Below are 19,924 nucleotides of genomic sequence, written 5' to 3'. Positions count from 1 at the left end.
GTCACACTTTCCTCTCTGATACCAAGGGAAATTAAAATACACCGGCAATTATCAAATTATTTCTTAAATAATTATTGTGTACTATTTATTAAAGGACAACATCATCAAGTGATATTTTTTGTGGAAAAAGAAATGGACCTATTTAGACTGAGTAGTCTTGAGAATGTATATACTATGAAAAGACAGTAAGTTTTTAGTTACTTTATTGCTATTATAATGTTGAGGCAAATTGTTTTGTTTTTTTTAGTTAATTATACCAAAGTAGACAGACGTTTCTGGTATTAAGTTAATAACTGTAAGCTGCAGGCCATTTACCTTATACCCCAAACAACAAATTAACTCAGGTAATAAATGTTAACTTAAAGTTTAGCACAATACATTTAGACTAGTCTATGAAAATAAATAACAAATGAGATAAAATAATGATAGGATTTCCTGACATTTTGCACAGAAAAGAATTCCTCTGCAGAAATAAGTCACCTAAAACTAAGAAGACCTTACTTCTTAAAATGAGGCATTTAAAATTATGCTATTATAAATGATTATCTATATTAATACATTTTAAAAGAATTCTAAATTCTGATTTGGGGATTTCGATAGAAAACATCTAAGACATAACAAATTTAATCATAAATCTGAACTTTAGGAAGGTATATGTAAATGTGTATTTAATCTTAACAATTATTGATGTTGTCAATGTATTAATTATAAACATTTGAAAATTATTACTTTAACAATGCCGAAAAAACAGCAATAAGGCAGTTTTGTTCAAATGATACCCCTTGGAGCAAGGGTGTCAAACTCAAGGCATGTGGGCTGGACATGGTTGGATCCATCCTATGCGGTCATCCTGCAAACAGTAAGCGTTCGGCCCACATCACTTCAGCCTGGCCTGACCCATCCTGGCAGGAGTGCATGTGCACAGGAGGAGGTGGGCACACAGGCCCGGCCAATGTCATCCCGTCAGGCATGCCTGCATACAGGAGGAGGCATGCACATGCGCGCACAAGGCCGGCACTACAAAAGGCGGGCACATGCGTCTACTGGGATGGGGGGGGGCAGGTCTGTGAGCACATGTGCCTGCTGGGATGGCATGGGCTGTGTGAAGTGACACGCGCACCTGCTGGGATGGGATGGGCAGGACCTAAACGATGCTGGCTGGCCCCTCACCATTTCCAGGATAGCCGCCCTTACCAGCCTTTCACCACAGAAGCCGCCAGCAGATCATGCAGGTCCATTAGGCCGCTGCTGTTGCCGCCCGGAGCACCAGGACCGCCCAGACCAAAGGAGGCAAAGCGGCCCAGCTAGAAAAGTTGAGTAGAAGTGGTAAAAGCACACCCATTCCCAGCAGACCAAAGGTGGCCGAGGGAGCCAGCCCGGATTGCATGCCTCCCCACATCTCTGCTGGGCTGGGTAACAAGAGCTCCCATGGGGATCTGGCTTTCCCCAATCACGGTGGCCATTTTTTGCCTGCTGGGCCTGAGCGTACTTTACCACCTCTTCTCAGCCTTTCCGACTGGCCCCTTTGCCTCCTTCAGGCTAGGCAGGCCTGGTGATTTGAGCCACACCTTCCAGGAACACTGGCTGAGTGGGGAATCTGTCTGCAATCCTCAGCTCAGAATGGAGATGCAGCAATGTGTGTGTGTGTGTGCAAGACAGAAAATTTCCTTCAGTCCAGAGAAGGGACCACAGCTTCGGGGCACTGTTTGAAGGAGCTGCAGCAGTTGGGCAGCACCCCGAAAGTGCTCTGGAGCTGCTGCCTTGCAGGGCAGGGCAGGGCAGGGCTCGGCTTTCGTTGCCGAGCAGCCCCCAGTGAAGGAAGCGCTTCACCTACTTCTAGCAGCTCCTGGGTGGCAACTCCGCCACTGCTGGGCAGACCCAACCAGCACGAAGGAGGCAAAATGGCCAGCTAGAAAGGCGTGGTCCTCTCACACATCTGATGCACCTTGGCAGCACTGAGGCCGCCAGCAGCTCAGGTCCAGACCCGGCAGGCAAAAAACGGCCATTGCAAGTGGGAAAAGCCAGATGCCCATCACTGTTGTTGCCCAGGCACAACAGAGATTGCGGGGAGGCATGTGATCCCGGCTGGGCTTGGACGGCCATAGCATCGATGCTGATCAAGGTTTCCCCTCTCGCAGTGGCCGCCTTTTGCCTGTTGGGAATGGGGTGCTATGAGCACTTCTACTCAGCCTTTCTAGCTAGCCGCCCTGCCTTGCGAGGCAGCATCTCCGGAGAGCTTTCGGGGCATTGCCCAACCAATGCAGCTCCTTGAGACAGAGTCCCTGAGGCCGCATCTCCATTCCAAGCTGAGGATTGCAGCCAAATTCCCTGCCTGGCCAGCATTCCCGGAAGGTGCATCTCAGGAATAGCGAGCCTTCCCTCCATGCAAGCAGGTGAGTCAGCAGGACGCTGCCCTAACTGGTGCCTGGGGCTCAAAGGCCCTCTTCCTCCAGCCTTGGGACAGGTGCCGCTTTCTACCCCGCCCTCCGCCATGCTTTGGGGAAGCCCAGCCGGGCATCATGTGTTGGGTCTGGCAGCAAACGGAGAAATGCCACGCCATCTCCTGCTTCCTGCAGGGACTGCTAATGGAGCACTGCTCTTGTGCATCCACCACTGCAGTCTGGTGCGCAAGGGGAACACGCTCCATGCACAGGCCAAGTGCAAGACCCACAAGGGGGCTGAGATGACAACCAGCGGTGACCTGGTCTCCAACCGCAAGACCAAACAGACAGTGGGACAGAGTAAGTGAGTCCAGCAGTCTGCATCACGTTCCTGCCCTCAGAAGACAACCACAGTGGTGATCTGGCCCTCAATAAAATTGACTTTGACAAAGCGTGCCATGTTGATCGATCTCGTAGCAGGGCTTCCCAGGAGATGGTGCCAATGTCCAGGCACTTGAAGGAGGCTTTCAATGTGTCTTTGTATTGTTTCCTTTGTCCCCCTTGCAATCGCTTTCCTTGTGACAGTTCACTATAGAGGAGCTGTTTAGGGATGCAATGGTCTGGCATCATGGCCTGTCCAGCGTGTCTGGGCTTTCATCAACAGGGTGTAAACTGATGGCAGTCCTGCTCTGGAGAGGACTTCTGTATCTGGCACCTTATCCTACCACCAGATCCTCAAAAGTCTGCAGAGGCAGGTTGTGTAGAACAGGGGTCACCAACCTTTTGGACCTCAGGGACCACCAAATTCATATTTTTAAATCCCAGGGACCACTAACTGGTTCTGTGGATGTAGTCTAATTTGTGGGTGTGGCTTGGTGGTCATGTGACTGGCTGGACATGGCTTGTATGTAAATATTAATATAAATATTGATTTTTTTTTATTAAAAAAGAGCAACTCTTACCCAAAATCAGGCAAAGCAGGCAGGCAGATTGAGTTGCTCACAGAATCACAGATTCATTCAGAGATCTATCTATCTGCCATCGACTAGCTCAGTCTTGTCACATAAAATTTTCTTGAAAGCAAGCTCATAAAATTTGCTAGCAAGCAAACGCACAAAATTAACTCACAACACACCATGTATGTAAATATGGAATTTTTTATTTTTTAAAAAGAGCAATTTTTACCCAAAATCAGGCAAAGCAGGAAGGCAGATTTGAGTTGCTCACAGAATCATTCAGAGATCTATCTATCTGCCATCGGCTAGCTCAGTCTGTCACATAAAATTTGCTTGCCATGAGTCTGCACTGAATAATAGAAGCTTCAGTCCTGAGGAGGGTTGGCTGTGCTTAAAAGCAGAGCCAAAGATCTAAAGACTAGCAAGAAAGCAAGAAATCCAACCACTTCTTGCTTCCTAGCTAATCTAAATCTCCCAGCACAGCAGAACAGCTGATGGTCAGAAAAATGTAAGGAATGAATGGGCGGGGAGGGTTCCCGTGGGCCATGTGGGGGGGCGCAGCCTTGTGTTTCTGTGCAGCCTGGATTAATTGCTTTGGGGGGATGCTCTGGGGGTGAGATTTCTCTGCACCCCACCAAAATTTTCTTGCAGCCCACTGGTTGGCGACCGCTGGTGTAAAAGTGCTTCAGTTGCCTAGAGCGCCTCCTGTATACAGTACAAGTTTCACTGGCATACATCAGGGTAGTTAGCACTACTGCTTGGTAGACTTTGAGCTTTGTAGCAAGGCTTATTCCACAGCGGTCCCCCACATTGGTCAGTAGTCTGCCATATGTATAGCTTGCCTTGGCAAGTCTGCAGTTGACCTGAATGTCAATTGTCACTCCACAGGAGAGGGTGCTGCCAAGGTATGAAAATTAGTCCACTGCTTGAAGCTTTTGTCTCTTCACTGTGATGGTGGGCTCTTGGTATTGGGCTTTTGGAGCTGGCTGGTGCATCATTTCAGTCTTCTTCATGTTAATGAGGAGACTGAAGTTGTTGCATGTTGCTGAGGATAATGGATTGCATTTACTGCTCTGATCCAACATTCAGAGCACAGTCGTCAGCAAAAAGGAGATCTCGTAGCACAGTCTCCTTGTTGTCAGCCTGGAGTCTTCACAAGTTGAACAGTTCTCCATCAGTCCTGTATCTCAGGCTAATTCCCAAAGAACTGTTCCGGAAGGCATCTGACAGCATGACTGAAAACATTATGCTGAATAGAGTCGGTGCCAATATGCACCCTTGCGGTTTGTAAGGAGGAAAGGCCTCTGAAGCTTCTCCGTTGTTCAGAACACAAGCCGTCATGCCGTCGTAGAACTGACGTACCATCAGGATGAATCTGTCAGGGCACCCAAACTTTGACATGATGCAGCACAGACCTTTACGACCGACAGGGTCAAAAACCTTGGTGAGATCCATGAAGGTGGTGTACAATTCACAATTCTGCTCTTGAAACTTCTCTTGGAGCTTTCATGCTATGAAGATCATGTCCACAGTGCCACGCTCTTTGCGAAAACCACACTGTGTCTCAGGAAATAGACTCTGTTCCGCGTGGTCAGTCAGGCTGTTCAGCAACACTCATGCAAGGATCTTGCCTGTGGTGGAAAGCAGTGATATTCCTCTATGATTATCACAGACTTGTTGATTTCCTTTCCTCTTGTAGAGGTGTACGATGGACGCATCTTTCTGTTCCTGAGGAATGGATCCTTGATTCCAGAAGGATTGGAACAGCACTGCACCATCATTCTTGTAGACTTCCACTGGGATAGTGTCAGATCCTGGGGCCTCGCCACTGGGCAGCTGGCTGATGGCCTGCAGAGTTTCATTCTTTGATGGTCTTTGTATTTATATATATTTCTCTAGTTTCATGGCCAGAAATTTGAACTAATACACAGGGTGTACTTTGAACAAACTGATTTTTTTCAATGCTAATTGACAAATGTATGGTTTCTCAGTCTAGTATGTATTGTAGCAAAATTGGCTCCACAGAACAGGACTTAACGTTCAGATTAATTACTAACTAATATGAATTGTACACAGCACATAGATATGGAAACTTGAAGGAAAAAGACAAAAAACATGTAGCTGTAAAAGCCAATGTAGTATAGAAGATTATAAAATATTTTAAAAATAGATCTAGTACTTACCAAAATAAGCCCTGAGATTAACGAAGAAGTGCCTGTCAAGGCAACGTAGAATTTGGGTGTTAATGTGTTCAAAAACATACTCACTGAAAGAGAAAGACAAAAAAAAAGGTCACCAATGATTTACCCGGTTTTCCCTTTACTACAATTTGAAATAAAAATGTGTATATACACATATTGTATGCAGAAAGAACAATTGCAACCAGCCTGCCTTCCAACCTACGTACTGCACAAGTCAGAAGGAGGACTGAGAAAATATCTACAGACCTCACATATCCTAGACATAAACTGATTCCATTCCTCCCTTGTGATGTCAGTACAGGGCATTACATGCCAAAACAATTAGACACAAAGACAGGTAATCTACCCCCTCATGCCATCACTCTGCTGATCATCTAATTCCCTGTCTTGTATCTAAGAATATTTAGCCGCGTAGTATTACTATTATCCTTCTCATTTTTTCTCCTATTAGTCTCTTATCATTATGACTGTTGCTTGTATATACACTTTTAGTTTGTAAGTACATATTGTTTGTATGCACACTGATTATATTACCTCATTTGTACACTGAGAGCTTATGCAGTGGAGACAAATTCCTTGGCTACATCATACTTGGCCAATAAAGATTCTCTATGAATATTAATAATAATGTTATCTTTAATTCTTCTCCACAACGGTTTGTCTCACTTGTCCCCCTTACTTTTTATTAGTAACTTTCTGCTCTCTTTTATTACCCCCATTCCTCACTACAAGTAATTAATGTAATTACAAAGAAATGGCAGTATTGTGTACCTGTTATGATATTGACCTAAGACAGAGGAAACCCAAGTTCAAATCTATCCTCAGCCACAAAACTCTTTGGGTGATTTTGGGCAACTACTCTCTCTGTCCAACCTATAAATGAAGGGAGCTCCCCATGGAAACCATACTGAACTCTTGAAACAACAGCAATATATAAGCAAAATAAAACAAACATTTGAATCAACATTAGACATCTGTCAACTTCTGGAAAACTTTAAGATCATCTTCAGGTTGAAGGACATAAATTAATTCAGCAACAATTTACACTAATTTCTTACATTCAGTTAATCGAGAAGCAAATTGGTGCTGAGATTTAGCATACTGTTCAGCTATAGAGGTCTGACTAACTCTCACAGTATACAAACTTATCAATTAAAAGAAGGGTCTAACTACTCTAAATTACGAAAAACTGTGATGCTTGTCCCAGGACCAGACATAAGGATTAATGACCCAAGTACACTGCTGTACCTGGGATGGAAAGAAATGTGTCATGCTGCATATGCACAACCAACATATTGTAGTTTGTCACGTTATATTGCTTACAGACAGTCAAGAAGTAGACTCCATGTACAGCATAGGTGTCAAACTTGATCGCGTCATGTGACATATCGTGAGGTATCATGATTCATGATGTTTTTGGCTTTTGCGGAGGTGGGGTAGGCGTGACATATCCGGCCCGCAGGCCGCCAGTTTGATAGGCTGATGTACAGCTTTGCTAAAGATTTAACAGTTGTTCCACAGCAGGTTTGAGGAGAGACTAAATAATAGAAAGTCGAATACCTACATGTATTTTCTTATTGATCTTTTATTTAGGCACAAAAGAAAAAGGGGGAAGATGTGTGGAAGAGGTAAACTCCACTCATTAATTTCACTTCATAGCATTTTTTCCAAAATAATTTTAACAATCAACTTATTTTAACTTCAACCATTGTAATGTTTTTGTTGAAACTGACTGATTTGTATAGACAACAGAAAGTAGGAGTTGGAAAGGCACAGCAGTATAAAACCACTCAATTTCTATTTCTGTTATTCATTTTACTTTTTCATCCTAACGGTGAGCAGTTGTGCACAAGGCAGTTAACTTAAACAAGGACTACTAGTACTCCATTTGTCTATGCGGGTGCCTCAAAAATCCTTATAGGTATTCTGTTTACAAGACACACATGTTAATAGAATTAAACTTTGTGAAACATGAAAGGTTAAAAAGTAAAATCCATTATCAGAATTTACATGTGACTACTGATTATTATTTTTCTAAGTCAAAAGTCAGCACCCCTTTTCCTATGTGAATAAAGATTTCCCTTCTCCTCTAAGAAAGTAAGAACAGTGGCAAGTCCCCTGATTCCCTGTGATTCTTCTTACAGATAAGAAGGCTCATTATGTTCTCTGGCAGAGCAGGCATCTCTCACCAAACTGTTAAGGCAAATGTCTACAGAGATTTTCAGTCATGCAGGTGATGGTTGTCCCAAAAGTGCTTTTTCAAGAGCAAAGGATGACAAAAAAAGCAAATTCTCTATTTTACAACTTAGAGAGGAAAAAACACTCAAAAGAGGAAAACCAACCCAGATGGAAAGTGACATGTCTCAGAAAACTGACCAACGGGTGAGAAATCTGTCTGACAAGAGAGTTTACCCAAACAGAACATAATTTTTTGGCCAAATGATTGAAATTCGCAGTAACAGAAAAATAGTTACCAATTCAGTGGTGGGATTCAGATTTTTTTTCTACCAGTTCTGTGGGAGTGGCTTGGTGGGCATGGCAGGGGAAGGATACTACGAAATCTCCATTCCCACCCCACTCCTGGGGGAAAGTTACTGCAAAATCCCATTCCCTACCTCCCCACTAACCTGCTTTCCAGCTCCGTTCTCCTGTGCAGGGCAAAAAAAGAAGACCCAGCCAATCAGCTGGGACTCGGGAGGCAGAGAATAGATGGGGGCGGGACCAGTCAGAGGTGGCATTTGCCAGTTCTCCAAACTACTCAAAATTTTGTTACCGGTTCTCCAGAACTGGTCAGAACCTGCTGAATACCACCTCTGTACCAATTGTAGATCTCCTCATAGCCACAGAGTCAGCCATCAGGAACAATAAACTGGCAGAACCAGAACCAGAACAATTAAGGATGAAGGTATTTGCAGCCTTCACCAATGCCAAAACACCCCCTTCCAACTTCACAATTCAAGAAAAAACAGTGACATACCTAGGAAGACATCCAAATATCACCATCCTGCCAGTTGATAAAGGAAGTCGCACAGTCATCCTGAACACAGATGACTACAAGGTCAAGGTGAACAATCTTCTGAAGAGAAGATTGTATGAGACTTGAAGTACACGTGCATTTAAAAGACAATGGCCACTCTTTTGAAGTCCACATTTTGGATAGAGAGGACCGTTGGTTTGAAAGAAGGGTCAAAGAGGCCATCTATGTCAAAACTGAACAACCCTCTGTAAACGGAGAGGGGTATGACATCATCTATCTCCAGTCTACAATACAGTCCATTCAACAGTTCCAAGAAGGCTCCACACCCATTTGCACCACTCAGGTGACCCTGATGACACTAATAAACTTCCAGGTGGCCTTAACGACTCGACTCGCTAAAAGAATGCAAATGACCAGCTGTTTGCAAGGAGTATAAATTCTTCCATTCCCCACTATCCAGTAGCTGAAGAAGCTTCTTGGATGAGAAGTGAAATATTTTCAAAGAAAAACCAGAAAGTCCAGTTGTCTCTTGAAAAAAACCATCTTTGTTAAAGCAAATCCATTTTTTCAAGGTTTGGCAGGTTGCTTTAGAATTATATCATATGTAGTGGCAATGCCCCAAAGTTAAAAAAAATACTTGGAAAAATGGAAGAAATGGAAGCCAGAAACTTTCTTATTGTGGATGACAAAAGGAAACCTGAAGAAACATATCCAATACATTGTTCAACATATATTAACAGCAGCAAGAATTGCCTATGCCTAAAGCTGGAAAATAGGCGATATATCTTCCAAAACTTTGATAATAAACAAAATACTTGATTGTGCCGAGATGGATAGGCTTACGAGGCAACTTAAAGGTGAAGAGAAGTCTGAGTTTATGAGGCTTGGGAAATGTTATATATATGGTTAGATAAGAGAAATAAGGTTTGATACGGAAAAGAATTGTAAATATAAGTAACGCCTGACACAGAACTGTTAAAATGTAATTTTCACATGTATTTTGAAAATAAATATTTTTTTTAAAAAAAAGAATTATTTTACTATATACATGTAAAGATAGAGCCACAAACATAACTTTGTACATGCATGCAAACAGCTGAGAGTAGTTTCCGAAGTAAGATGGACAAGTCTTTCAATAAGGTGGCTTCATTAACAATTTGAAGACAGGTATCTTGTTTGCAAGCCCTGTATCCTGCAAGTCCTCTTTTTCCATTGTTTTTGCACATCTTCAATGTTACGCTCTATCTTCAATGGAAATGCAGGTAGTTTTGCGTTAAATATAGGCATTTCATAAAATCAGGTCAAAATAAACATGCACACACACACATGCACACATTTTCAATTTACAACCAGAAACATCTGGTTGACTATATGGGATTTAAAAAGATAAACTAGGATGGGCTTTGAATCTGATTTGGTAGGATATTATGTTCTTAAATAAGCATTATGCAAGCTTTTACATGTGACTTTATGCAAGTTTTGTATATGGAAAATATATTTACTTGTCTGGTTTCATCCATCAGAGAAAGAAAATACTGTAGAGGTCAGAGATAAAATATTTCCAGTGGTTTCAAGAGCAAAGAAAATCCCAGCTGCGGGGTTGGAAGAATTTGCAGCTACAGTAAGTTTGTCTCAAGAGAGAAATGATTTAGCAAAAGCAGTTGAAACCAACTCTCAAATCTTGTGAAATATACTGTGATCATATAAGTAGCATGCTGAACAGCTCCATGGAGACCAAAGCTATAATTATCGACAAGTAGGAGGTTATATTTAAAGCTTTTTGACCCTTCTAAAGATGGCTGGTTTATGTATCAAGTGTCATACTTCTTTGGCACACAGAATTGCCATCAAAACATGATTGTACTTTTAAGTCCAAGCATGGGCATCGTGTTTATAGTTACACTTAGAAATGTGCAAAATTATTTCCATTGGCCTTTGGTTGTAAGCTACCCTGACTATATTTTGCATATTTTGTTTTTTTACACTCAAACACAATGTCTTTATGCTACAACCTCCATTTTCTTTTCTTTTATTGCCAAACTGTGTTTAATATATTTTTTCCCTTTTTTCTATTTTTACATATTCATATATAGCTATCAACACATTAAAAAAAAATCCCTCTGCAAATCCTGTCATGTCTCAAGCAATTGCCTTACCACATGTCAAATGGCTATAGTGGCTTAGAAGTATGGTTTTTCCAAAAAAGGCAACAGGATCATAGATTAAGAAGAATGAATTCTACAGATGGCAGCAATAACTCAACTTTGGCCAGTCTGGAAAAGCTAAGCAGAATTGAACTTGATTAGTTTTAATTAAAGGCCACCAGGAAATATCAGAAATGTTAGTACAGTAATATTTTAATGAATCATGAAGTACTTTAATACAACTCATTGGAAAGAAGTGCTTTGAATAGTTCTGGGAAAAACAGAGTAGTGAAAGTCAAACTAATGAAAACATATATAAAATTAATATTTTAAGTAAAAATTGTCAGGATCAAATCTTTTCATATCTTTCCTTGGAAAAAGTATGCCAAAGTTTAGGCAACATAATCTAGTGTTTTCTTTTTAAAATAAAATTTAAAAGATACCCAAAACTTAAATATTTTTGGGGGGGAAGGGAATTCTACATTTTTACAATTGATGATTCAATCCATAAGATTTTCAACTATTGTTGATTATCTACTAATTGACTTGAAACCAAAATGGCTGGCTGCTTGCCCTCCTCCCCCCCACATATAAAATATTAACATACATACATAGATATACATACATACGTATGTATGTATATGTATGTATATATGTGTGTGTGTAATATTTTATTTATATCATTTATATATATAACATATACATATACATATACACATACATATACACATACACACACACACACACACACACACACACACATATATATATAAGTCTAGACATGTTCAGGTCTTTTCCCGTGTAAGATTAAAACTATCTTGGCGACGTTTGGCAAGGCCCCTTTCGCCATCGTCAGGCTGGTGCTTTTGGCTTCATGCCAGTGCAAGCAGTGTGTGATCGGAGCTGCCGTCTCTCTATAAATACTGGTGGCGGGGAGCTGGTGTGCTGGGCTGGTTGGCTGTGCTGCTGCCTCTTGATTGGTTGATGGAGTTGATGTTGGTATAATGGGCTGTGTGATGTCCTTGTGAGTTTTGTTGTGGAGATATTCTGGATCTTGTGCTGTAATCTCCTGGGTCATTTGTTTTGTAATGATCTTTTTTCCATTAGCCCCCCGGGTTTTAATGGCTTGGATAATGGGCTGTGTGATGGCCTTGCAAATTCTTTTGTTGTGGTATCCTGGGTCCTGCATTGTAATACCAGGGGGACCTCACTGAAATGTCACCAAGATAGTCTTAATCTTACACGGGAAAAGACCCGAACACGCCTAGACCTACATACCTGTACCCATGAAAATCTACAAATACACACACACACACACACACACACACACACACACACACAGAGTATATTTGTTTTCTTAAGTTTTCACGGGTATTTACATGTATGGTATTCAGCTTTGTTCAGCTATTTTCCCACGTCATTATAGTTGTAGTGATGTTTCAGCAGAATCTCATCTGTCATCAGCAGGCTTGTGTATTGTGTTTGTCTGTGAGCCAGGCTTTCACATCCGTTTCTGTTTTAAATTTGGTGGTAGCCTACTGCTGTGTTAGAATGGTTTTTCTTCATCCCGATTGGTTGGGAGTCTTGGTCTGTGTTTATTGGTCTTGGAGTTTGGTAGAAACAGCAATCAAGCAGAATCACACATACACACACACACACACAAACATATACATGAACAGAACTGATGAGAGTTTAAGGCAAGCAAATAAAAGATAAATGAAATAACTAAATCCAATACCCTGTTTTAAAGGATTGTCTGGTTTAATACTGTCAATGAAAATATATACACAGAGAGACACATATATACATATACATATTGTCAATGAAAAGAGGTCCATGTTCCCTGATTATATTTGGAAGTTGCACTAAATTATAGATAAACAAATTCAGAGTTGTAAAGGGAAACTCAGTCTTTTAAGTTTTATTAATCATATCTTGCTTTTATGTCACATGAACCTGCAATAGTAACTAATCTTCATAATGGTCAACTCAGCTTGAAGACTGAGCTTTAACATGTGGTACATACATATATTAGAAACATACTACATCAATAATGACCTATTCTGAAAACACCTGCTGTTTTCTGAGCCAATTCAATTTATGGGCTTTGACCATGACAATCTTACCTGGCTAATGACTACTGGGCTATCAAAGAGTATGACTGTCTTATTATAAATTTGTCTAGTTCCCAAAATGCAGAAAGTGATGTTTTTGTTAAGCTTATTGGTGATTAAGAACTCAGCACTCACTTTCTGATTTCTAAAAAAAAGCATTTACACACACAAACTAAACAGTACCTTTCAATTTGTATTTTAAATTACTTTACATATTTTATTACTTTAGCATTTTAAATATTTATTATTATTACTTTTACCACTGGTTCACAGTGAATCATGTTGACTGCTTTTAACGGGCAGTATTTCTATATTAATATTAACGCTGCTTATTCTAAAGCAGGGGGTCTCCAACCGTGGCAACTTTAAGCCTGGCTGCCTTCAAGTCCCAGAATTTTCCAATCAGATTTGCACATGTAATTATCACAGCGTGGGCATCCTGATACAGAGAAAAATGTAAATGGGAAAAAAACACTTTGAATTATGCCCAGAAAGGAATCAAGAACCAGTTAACCAATTGCTTAACAATTCAAAGAAGTGCCCCTTGCCCGTTTTGTTTTCCAGAGGAGCTTCTTCTGAATTGTGGCCTCCTAGGCAGGTGTGGGACAAAAGTCCACTTCAGAAGTGTTGATCTGACTGCTTAAGGAAGCTGTTCTTTGTCTTGCTGTTGTGGTTGCAGGCTGAAGATTATTAGTAAAGCCTCAGAGATTCATTACTATTTGCCTCAAGCAGGTTGATAGCATGGTTTCCCCCTGAGAGCTTCCTTGGGTTAATTTAATAGCCTTGTCTAGCAAACTCTGCAGAGATTGTTCTGCAAATCCCAGTCAGAAGATTAACATCATTATGATGGTGCCTTCTGAGATTTTAAATCCACTGTTCTTGATAGAAATGCTAATGACTGTTTTGGGTGAAGGAAGAAGGGATGTTACAAGGGACAAATGTAAATACAAAATAAGTTGCTATGAAATATATAGGTTTTACATTCCTTGGCCGTTATGAAGCACTGGCAGTATATCACCCAGACAGTGGATAAACCAAAAGAGTTGGAAATCTTACTAACACAAACATCAGCAATGATCCCTCAAAATAATCTTTCACCTTGATTAAAAAAAACTGGAAAACTGTATTATTGTTCTAATTATATTCACTCATACGTTTTAATTTTAATTTTATAACGCAGTTCTGTCATGAATTAGATACGGAAGCCATGGGTGAAGATGCTAAAACCATGTCCCCGCCCCAAAGGTTATTTCTATTCTCTGGAATAGAAATAACATTCTAAAATCATGAGACAGACCACTTCCCCCAAGGAAAATGAATGCACACTTATGGCTTCCTTTCACCTAAGAGATTAAATTGACCACAAAAATCCTCATGCTCTTTAACAATCAGATGGGGCATGATAGAAAAGATTGATCAAGCTACATCACTATATGGCTCTTTCATTTTTATTTTATCGTGCTATGCAAATAGCGATCAGTAACACAGCCCTTTTTTTAGTCATTAAAACCCAATTTTGTTGCATTTTTTTGTATGGTTGGGCATGCTGGTTTGCTTACATAAATAGAGAAAACAAATTAGAAATTGGTCCTGTAAACATAGATACTTTTATCTTCAAGCTCAACTCTGAGATTTACTAAATCATGGTTAAAGTAAACCAAAAATTAGTACAAGACAGGAGTAGAATTATACAGTACACTGTATAATTACAGTGACTTGCAACAGTTCATCTAGTGACCATCCAAAGATACGAAGTCACTGAAAAAAGTGATTTATGACTGTTTTTCAACACTTATGACCGTTGCAGCATTCCTGTGGTCATGTGATCAAAATTCAAATGCTTGATATCTGACTGGTGATGGTTGCGTCGTGGGATCACGTGTTGATCTTCTGACAAGCAAAGTCAACAGGGAAGCCAGATTCACTTAACAAACATTTACTAACTTAACAACCGCAGCGATTCGCTTAACAACTGTGGCAACAAAGGTCGTAAAATGGGACAAAACTCACTTAACAAATGCCTCATTTAGAAACAGAAATTTTGGGCTTAATTGGGTCATAGATTGAGGCCAACCTATATTTCTCCTGTGTTCTGAAACAAGTTGGCATATTCTGACATATTGGATAAATTCAATTTATAAGCTCAAGTTTGAACATATATGAACCAAATTCTGTTCTGGAGGAATAAGCTATAGAAAAGCTTACATCAAGCTATGTCTTACTTTTGCTAATTTAGCCAATTTTCAGTATCTAGTGTCTTGCTGACTTTTCATTCATGAAAAAAAATCCAAAGATAAATAGTTTGCCTTTTTCAATAAACAACTGAATTTTTGCCAAAAACTAACCTTTACTTTATGACCCGTTAGATAGTTGAAATACCAATTCAGATCTCAGATTAACACCAGAAACCTCCCTAAAATGATTTTGTGGTTACAATGGGAGATGTTCCTACCTGCAGGACAGTTGCCATGTGATATTTTTAAGCAGTTAATGTAACCACAAATATTTACGCTTGAAAAAAAAAATCTACTCACTTATGTCCATTCTATTATTTTAACTTGCACGTAAGATCAAAAAAGGTCACGCTTATAATGTACAGTGTTACTATTCATTGCTGTCCAGAAATGTATACTGCTTCCCTGTGGTCTAAATCACTTCTTAAATATTTCCAAAGCTTGTGAAGCCTTATAAAAAAAAAAATACACAAGCGAACTATTTCAGCTTTTCCTGTCTCCATTGCCAGGTGCACAGTGGTGTCCTTGACCAACAGCAAGGACTATGAACTCCAAGGGAACATGGATGATAACATTTTGTGGGTGAGATTTAAATTTTGTCTTACAGCCAAAGTGCAAAGTATCAAGGCTTCTGCATGGTACATTATCTGATCCTAAAAACAAACAACTTATTTTCTTTCATTCTTTTTTCTTTCTTTTCTTTTCTTTTCTTTTCTTTTCTTTCTTTCTTTCTTTCTTTTTTCCTCATGGTCTCTCTCTCTCTCTCTCTCTGTATATGAGTATATATTTTAGGATATCTATATCTATCTATATATACATACATATATATATTAGTGTAATGCAAATCAACATAACATCCAAGTAGCTGCAGAGTTGTATCAGCTCTAAGATAATTTATGTTTCAAAGAAAGTAGTCTGAGTTGTTTTTCTGATTTCAAATCTGTAAAATTTGCAGGGAATATTTTTCTAAGTTAGTTAGTTAGTTTACTTTATTGATTAGCCCTTGAGCCATATCAAAGTGCATAGTTCCAGGAACAAATTATGACTAAAATCTGACAAAAACAGTTTAAAATGGAATTGGATAACATACAATTTAAAATGAAATTGGAATAAAATATAATTTAAAATGAAATTGGAATAACATAAAATAATTTAATAGATAAATAAAATATGATAAAATTATATTTCTGTATCACCCCTACAATCTACCCCAATCTGTCCTATATATGCTGATCTCAACCGAACCATTTTGCTCACGTACTATGCATATTTCTAAGAAATTATCAGGCCTTTGGGCAAATTCCTCTTGCATAAACCATAAAATCCTGACCTAACCTTATCTTTTGTAATTTTTGAATAAACATAATTGTAATAAAAGTCCATTTTTGGGGCGGGGGGGGAATTACATACATGTAATTAATTTACAATTCTTGAATTCTTTTCTTCTTTCAGTTTGCTTTCAAGGATAAATTGAAGTCAATAAGTAAGAATACTAAGGGTGCCACCCTAAACAGGCTTCCTTACAGGACAAATATGCTATGCCACCTATTGATACTCTCGTTCCTCCCCAGTGAACATGATCTCATGAGAAAGTGGATCTGGAATCTCATTAATCAGACAGCATTAAATTCTTATCAGTCTTGGATTCTGCAGGAGCTCTGGTTTGTTTAGTTATGTCTACTTGTGTTAATTGAGCTGCAGGAATTGGAATAATCCATCAAATTCTGGTTGGGGGATCCCGTAATCCTAGAGGGGTTCTTCATTGTTACGGCAGTTCTGGTTGCAGAGAAATCTTTCTTCACAGTATGATATTTGTTAAAGTAGAAGATACTAAGAAGCCCAGCCAAAGTTAAACTTTGCTTTTTGAGGGACCTGGTGCTGCAGCCATTCAGGTGTCAATACTGTATGTTTGCTTAATGTCTCATCCTATTAAGTATAGAATTTGGGAATAGTAAGGTACAGCTTCTGGTGCACTGACACCCCTTTGTCCAACTTTAGAGGTCAAACCCCGCTATCAAGAATCCCTTGCTTCAGTTAACCTCAAAAAAAAGGGGGGGAACTGTTTTGACTTTTTTCCTCCAAAGAAACAAGACTATTTAAAAAAAAAAAACAATGAAAAACTTTATGGTGTCAAGCTGAACTCCACCTCATTTAACAAGTTAGCTGTCCAAGTAAATCTTGGCTATGTATTCAAGAATGTATAAACTCAAACAGAGCACTTTGTCCATTTATTTGATTGGAGAGATACAGATTGAGATATATTTCACATCTTCAAAAAGGTAAAGGTTTATCCTGTCCAGTCAAGTCTGGCTACAGGGGGCAGTGCTCATCTGTTTGTTAGTCAAGGGACACAACATTGTCCAAAGATACTTCAGCGGTCATATGGCCAGCATGACTACATGATACACGCCAAGGTGCACAGAACACTTTTACATCTTTATAGAAGTCTAAAATCAGTATAAGTTATGAGTAGTCATGCAAGAGCTTACTTTTGGAGGATGGCTGTGATCCTTGTTTTATTCAGGTTTACATAGGATCAGCTGAACAAATGGACTATGATTTGTCTGCTTTAGTTTGAAGTACTGATTTTCAAAAATTGTGAAATTGCAAAATTAAATAAAAGCAATTTTCATTCTATCAAATCTATTCCTACAAAAACCAATATAAGGATTGCAAATTTTTGCCATCTTTTATTCCATGGTGGAGTACATTACATTAGAGTACGGTACTCTACTTTATCAGGCTACAAGTCATTGTGATCCATGCGGTGTTACTACCATTAGTAAAACCCCTGAATGATACCGTTGCATGGTAAATCAGGATCAAAATCTCAGATAAGCATATGCAATTGTTCTGAGAACTATTCTCCTTTACAAATTCCCTTTAAGGCACTTGCTACGTGATACAAAACACCATTCCTGCCGTGGATTTTTTAAAGGATTATTATGGTTTACCCAAAAAGACAGAGAGAGAGATGTTCAATTTAAGCAGCCTAGCTTATCTCACTTGTATGTTCTTTATTTCTATGGTGTATATTTGAATAATAAAAAAATTACAATTTTCCATCTGCTCTGAATTTAAAAGGAAATTTGTGATAGAATCAAGATGTACTACTAAATTCTGATATTTCAACTTAGAAGGAATCTTGGAGCTTAAGGACACTGAGATTTTCTCATTCTCTTAACATTAAAAGCATATGTATATGTATATGTATATGTATATGTATATGTATATGTATATGTATATGTATATGATGATATATATATATATGGCAGATGAGATTTTCCCACATCATAGTAGTTGTGCTAAAGTGTAGCAACTTTAAAATCGCCATCATCAGGCTTCTGTATTGTGTTCTCTTGACTCACAGATGACACTACAGAAGCCTGAAATGGCAGATGACTCACGAACAAAAGCACACGTGGAAAATCCACCATACATGTAAGTACCACGAAAACTTAAGAAAACAAATATGTATGTATGTATGTATGTATATATATATATTCTTAAGTTTTATATATATATATTTAAAGGATCCACAAATCCTCTGTAGATAGTCCTCAACTTATGACCACAATTTAACCCAAAATTTATGTTCCTAATTTAAGCATTTATTAAATGAGTTTAGCCCATTTTATGACTTTTTTTTTGCCACAGTTGTTAATGAATCACTGTAGATGTTAAGTTAGTAATATGGTTGTTAAGTGAATCTGGCTTTCCCATTGACTTATCTTGCCAAAAGGCTGCAGAAGGTGATCATGTGATCCCGGGACACTGCAACCGTCATAAATATCAACCAGTTGCCAAGCATCTGAATTTTGATCACATGAGCATGGGGATGCTACAACAGTCATGTGAACAATGGTCATGTCACTTTTTTCACGGCCATTGTAACAGTCACGGCCATTTGAACAGTCACTAAGTCAAGGATACCTGTATTCAACGTTGTTCTTGGAAATACTGCATTTGCACACCACTCTGATACTATTACATACTCCAGTATTAACCTGTGGTCTTCTAAAATCAGACATAACTAACCTTTTCCAAAGAACAAAAGAAATCTAAGTAGCAACTGGAAAGCAGGCATGACTTTTTAGGCATGACATACCAGCCATGGAATGCCTATCATCAGAAGATTTGCCTGGCACTAATATTTTAAGATCCAGCAGAAGCTTCTTATTTTAGCAAACTTTCAATGTATTTTTTACTCTACCTTGAAGTACTATTGACTGCATACTACATTTTCCATGTGTGTAAGAAAAAAATATTCTTAATGAAGTGTTTGGCATTTATTTACTAGGAAGATTGGCACGAAAATGCTTTCTGTAAAAATATGTTGCCATTATTCTTTCCCTTAAATAAAAGTATACACTCCCATTTAGAGTGTTATCCAGAATATGGATACATGGAAAGGCTGTTGGAATGTTGACGAAGTTGAGACTTTAGAAAAGGTGCAGAGAAGAGCAACTAATATGATTAAAGGCCTAGAGACTAAAGCATATGAAGAACGGTTGGAGGAACTGGGTACGGCTAGCCTAGAGAGAGAAAAAAAGGGACTGGTGAGTACATGATAGCAGTATTCGAGAATTTTAGGGGCAGCTACAAAGGAGAGTGGGGTCAACTTAGGCAAGACAATAAACTAATCAAGGAGAGAAGCAACCTGGAATTATGGAGAAACTTCCTAACAGTGAGAACAATTAACTAGTGGAACAGCTTGCCTTCAAAGTTGTGGATGCTTCATAATTGGAGGATTTTAAGAAAAGACTGGGCAGCACTTATCTGGAATAGTGTAGGGTCTCCTGTTTGAGCTCCAAGGTCCCTTCCAGCTCCAAGGTCCCTTCCAGCTCTACTTTGATTGACTGAGTCAGTTTAGCATCTTCACAAAATCTCTTGTCAACATTGTGCCAAATAACGTCA

General features: G+C 39.2%; 1 protein-coding gene across 10 annotated transcripts in view; it reads right to left on the bottom strand.

The window, feature by feature from the left end:
* ST7 (suppression of tumorigenicity 7) overlaps window positions 1-19,924 on the bottom strand; it is a 115,038-nt gene that overhangs the window by 49,551 nt on the left and 45,563 nt on the right. For 8 of the 10 annotated variants that reach the window (XM_026713167.2, XM_026713168.2, XM_087934046.1 and 5 more), the window contains one exon: window positions 5,521-5,603. In XM_026713167.2, coding sequence (XP_026568952.1) covers window positions 5,521-5,603 — 83 coding nt within the window. Of the gene's footprint in view, window positions 1-5,520; window positions 5,604-16,688; window positions 16,825-19,924 lie in introns of those variants that run through there. The other 2 variants (XM_087934044.1, XM_087934045.1) reach the window with 1 other exon arrangement.

The sequence above is a fragment of the Pseudonaja textilis genome, chromosome 5, assembly GCF_049901715.1.
Source record: "Pseudonaja textilis isolate UNSWEBS1 chromosome 5, rPseTex1.2, whole genome shotgun sequence".
NCBI lineage: Eukaryota > Metazoa > Chordata > Lepidosauria > Squamata > Elapidae > Pseudonaja > Pseudonaja textilis.
This window is presented reverse-complemented; position numbering and strand designations above follow the sequence as displayed.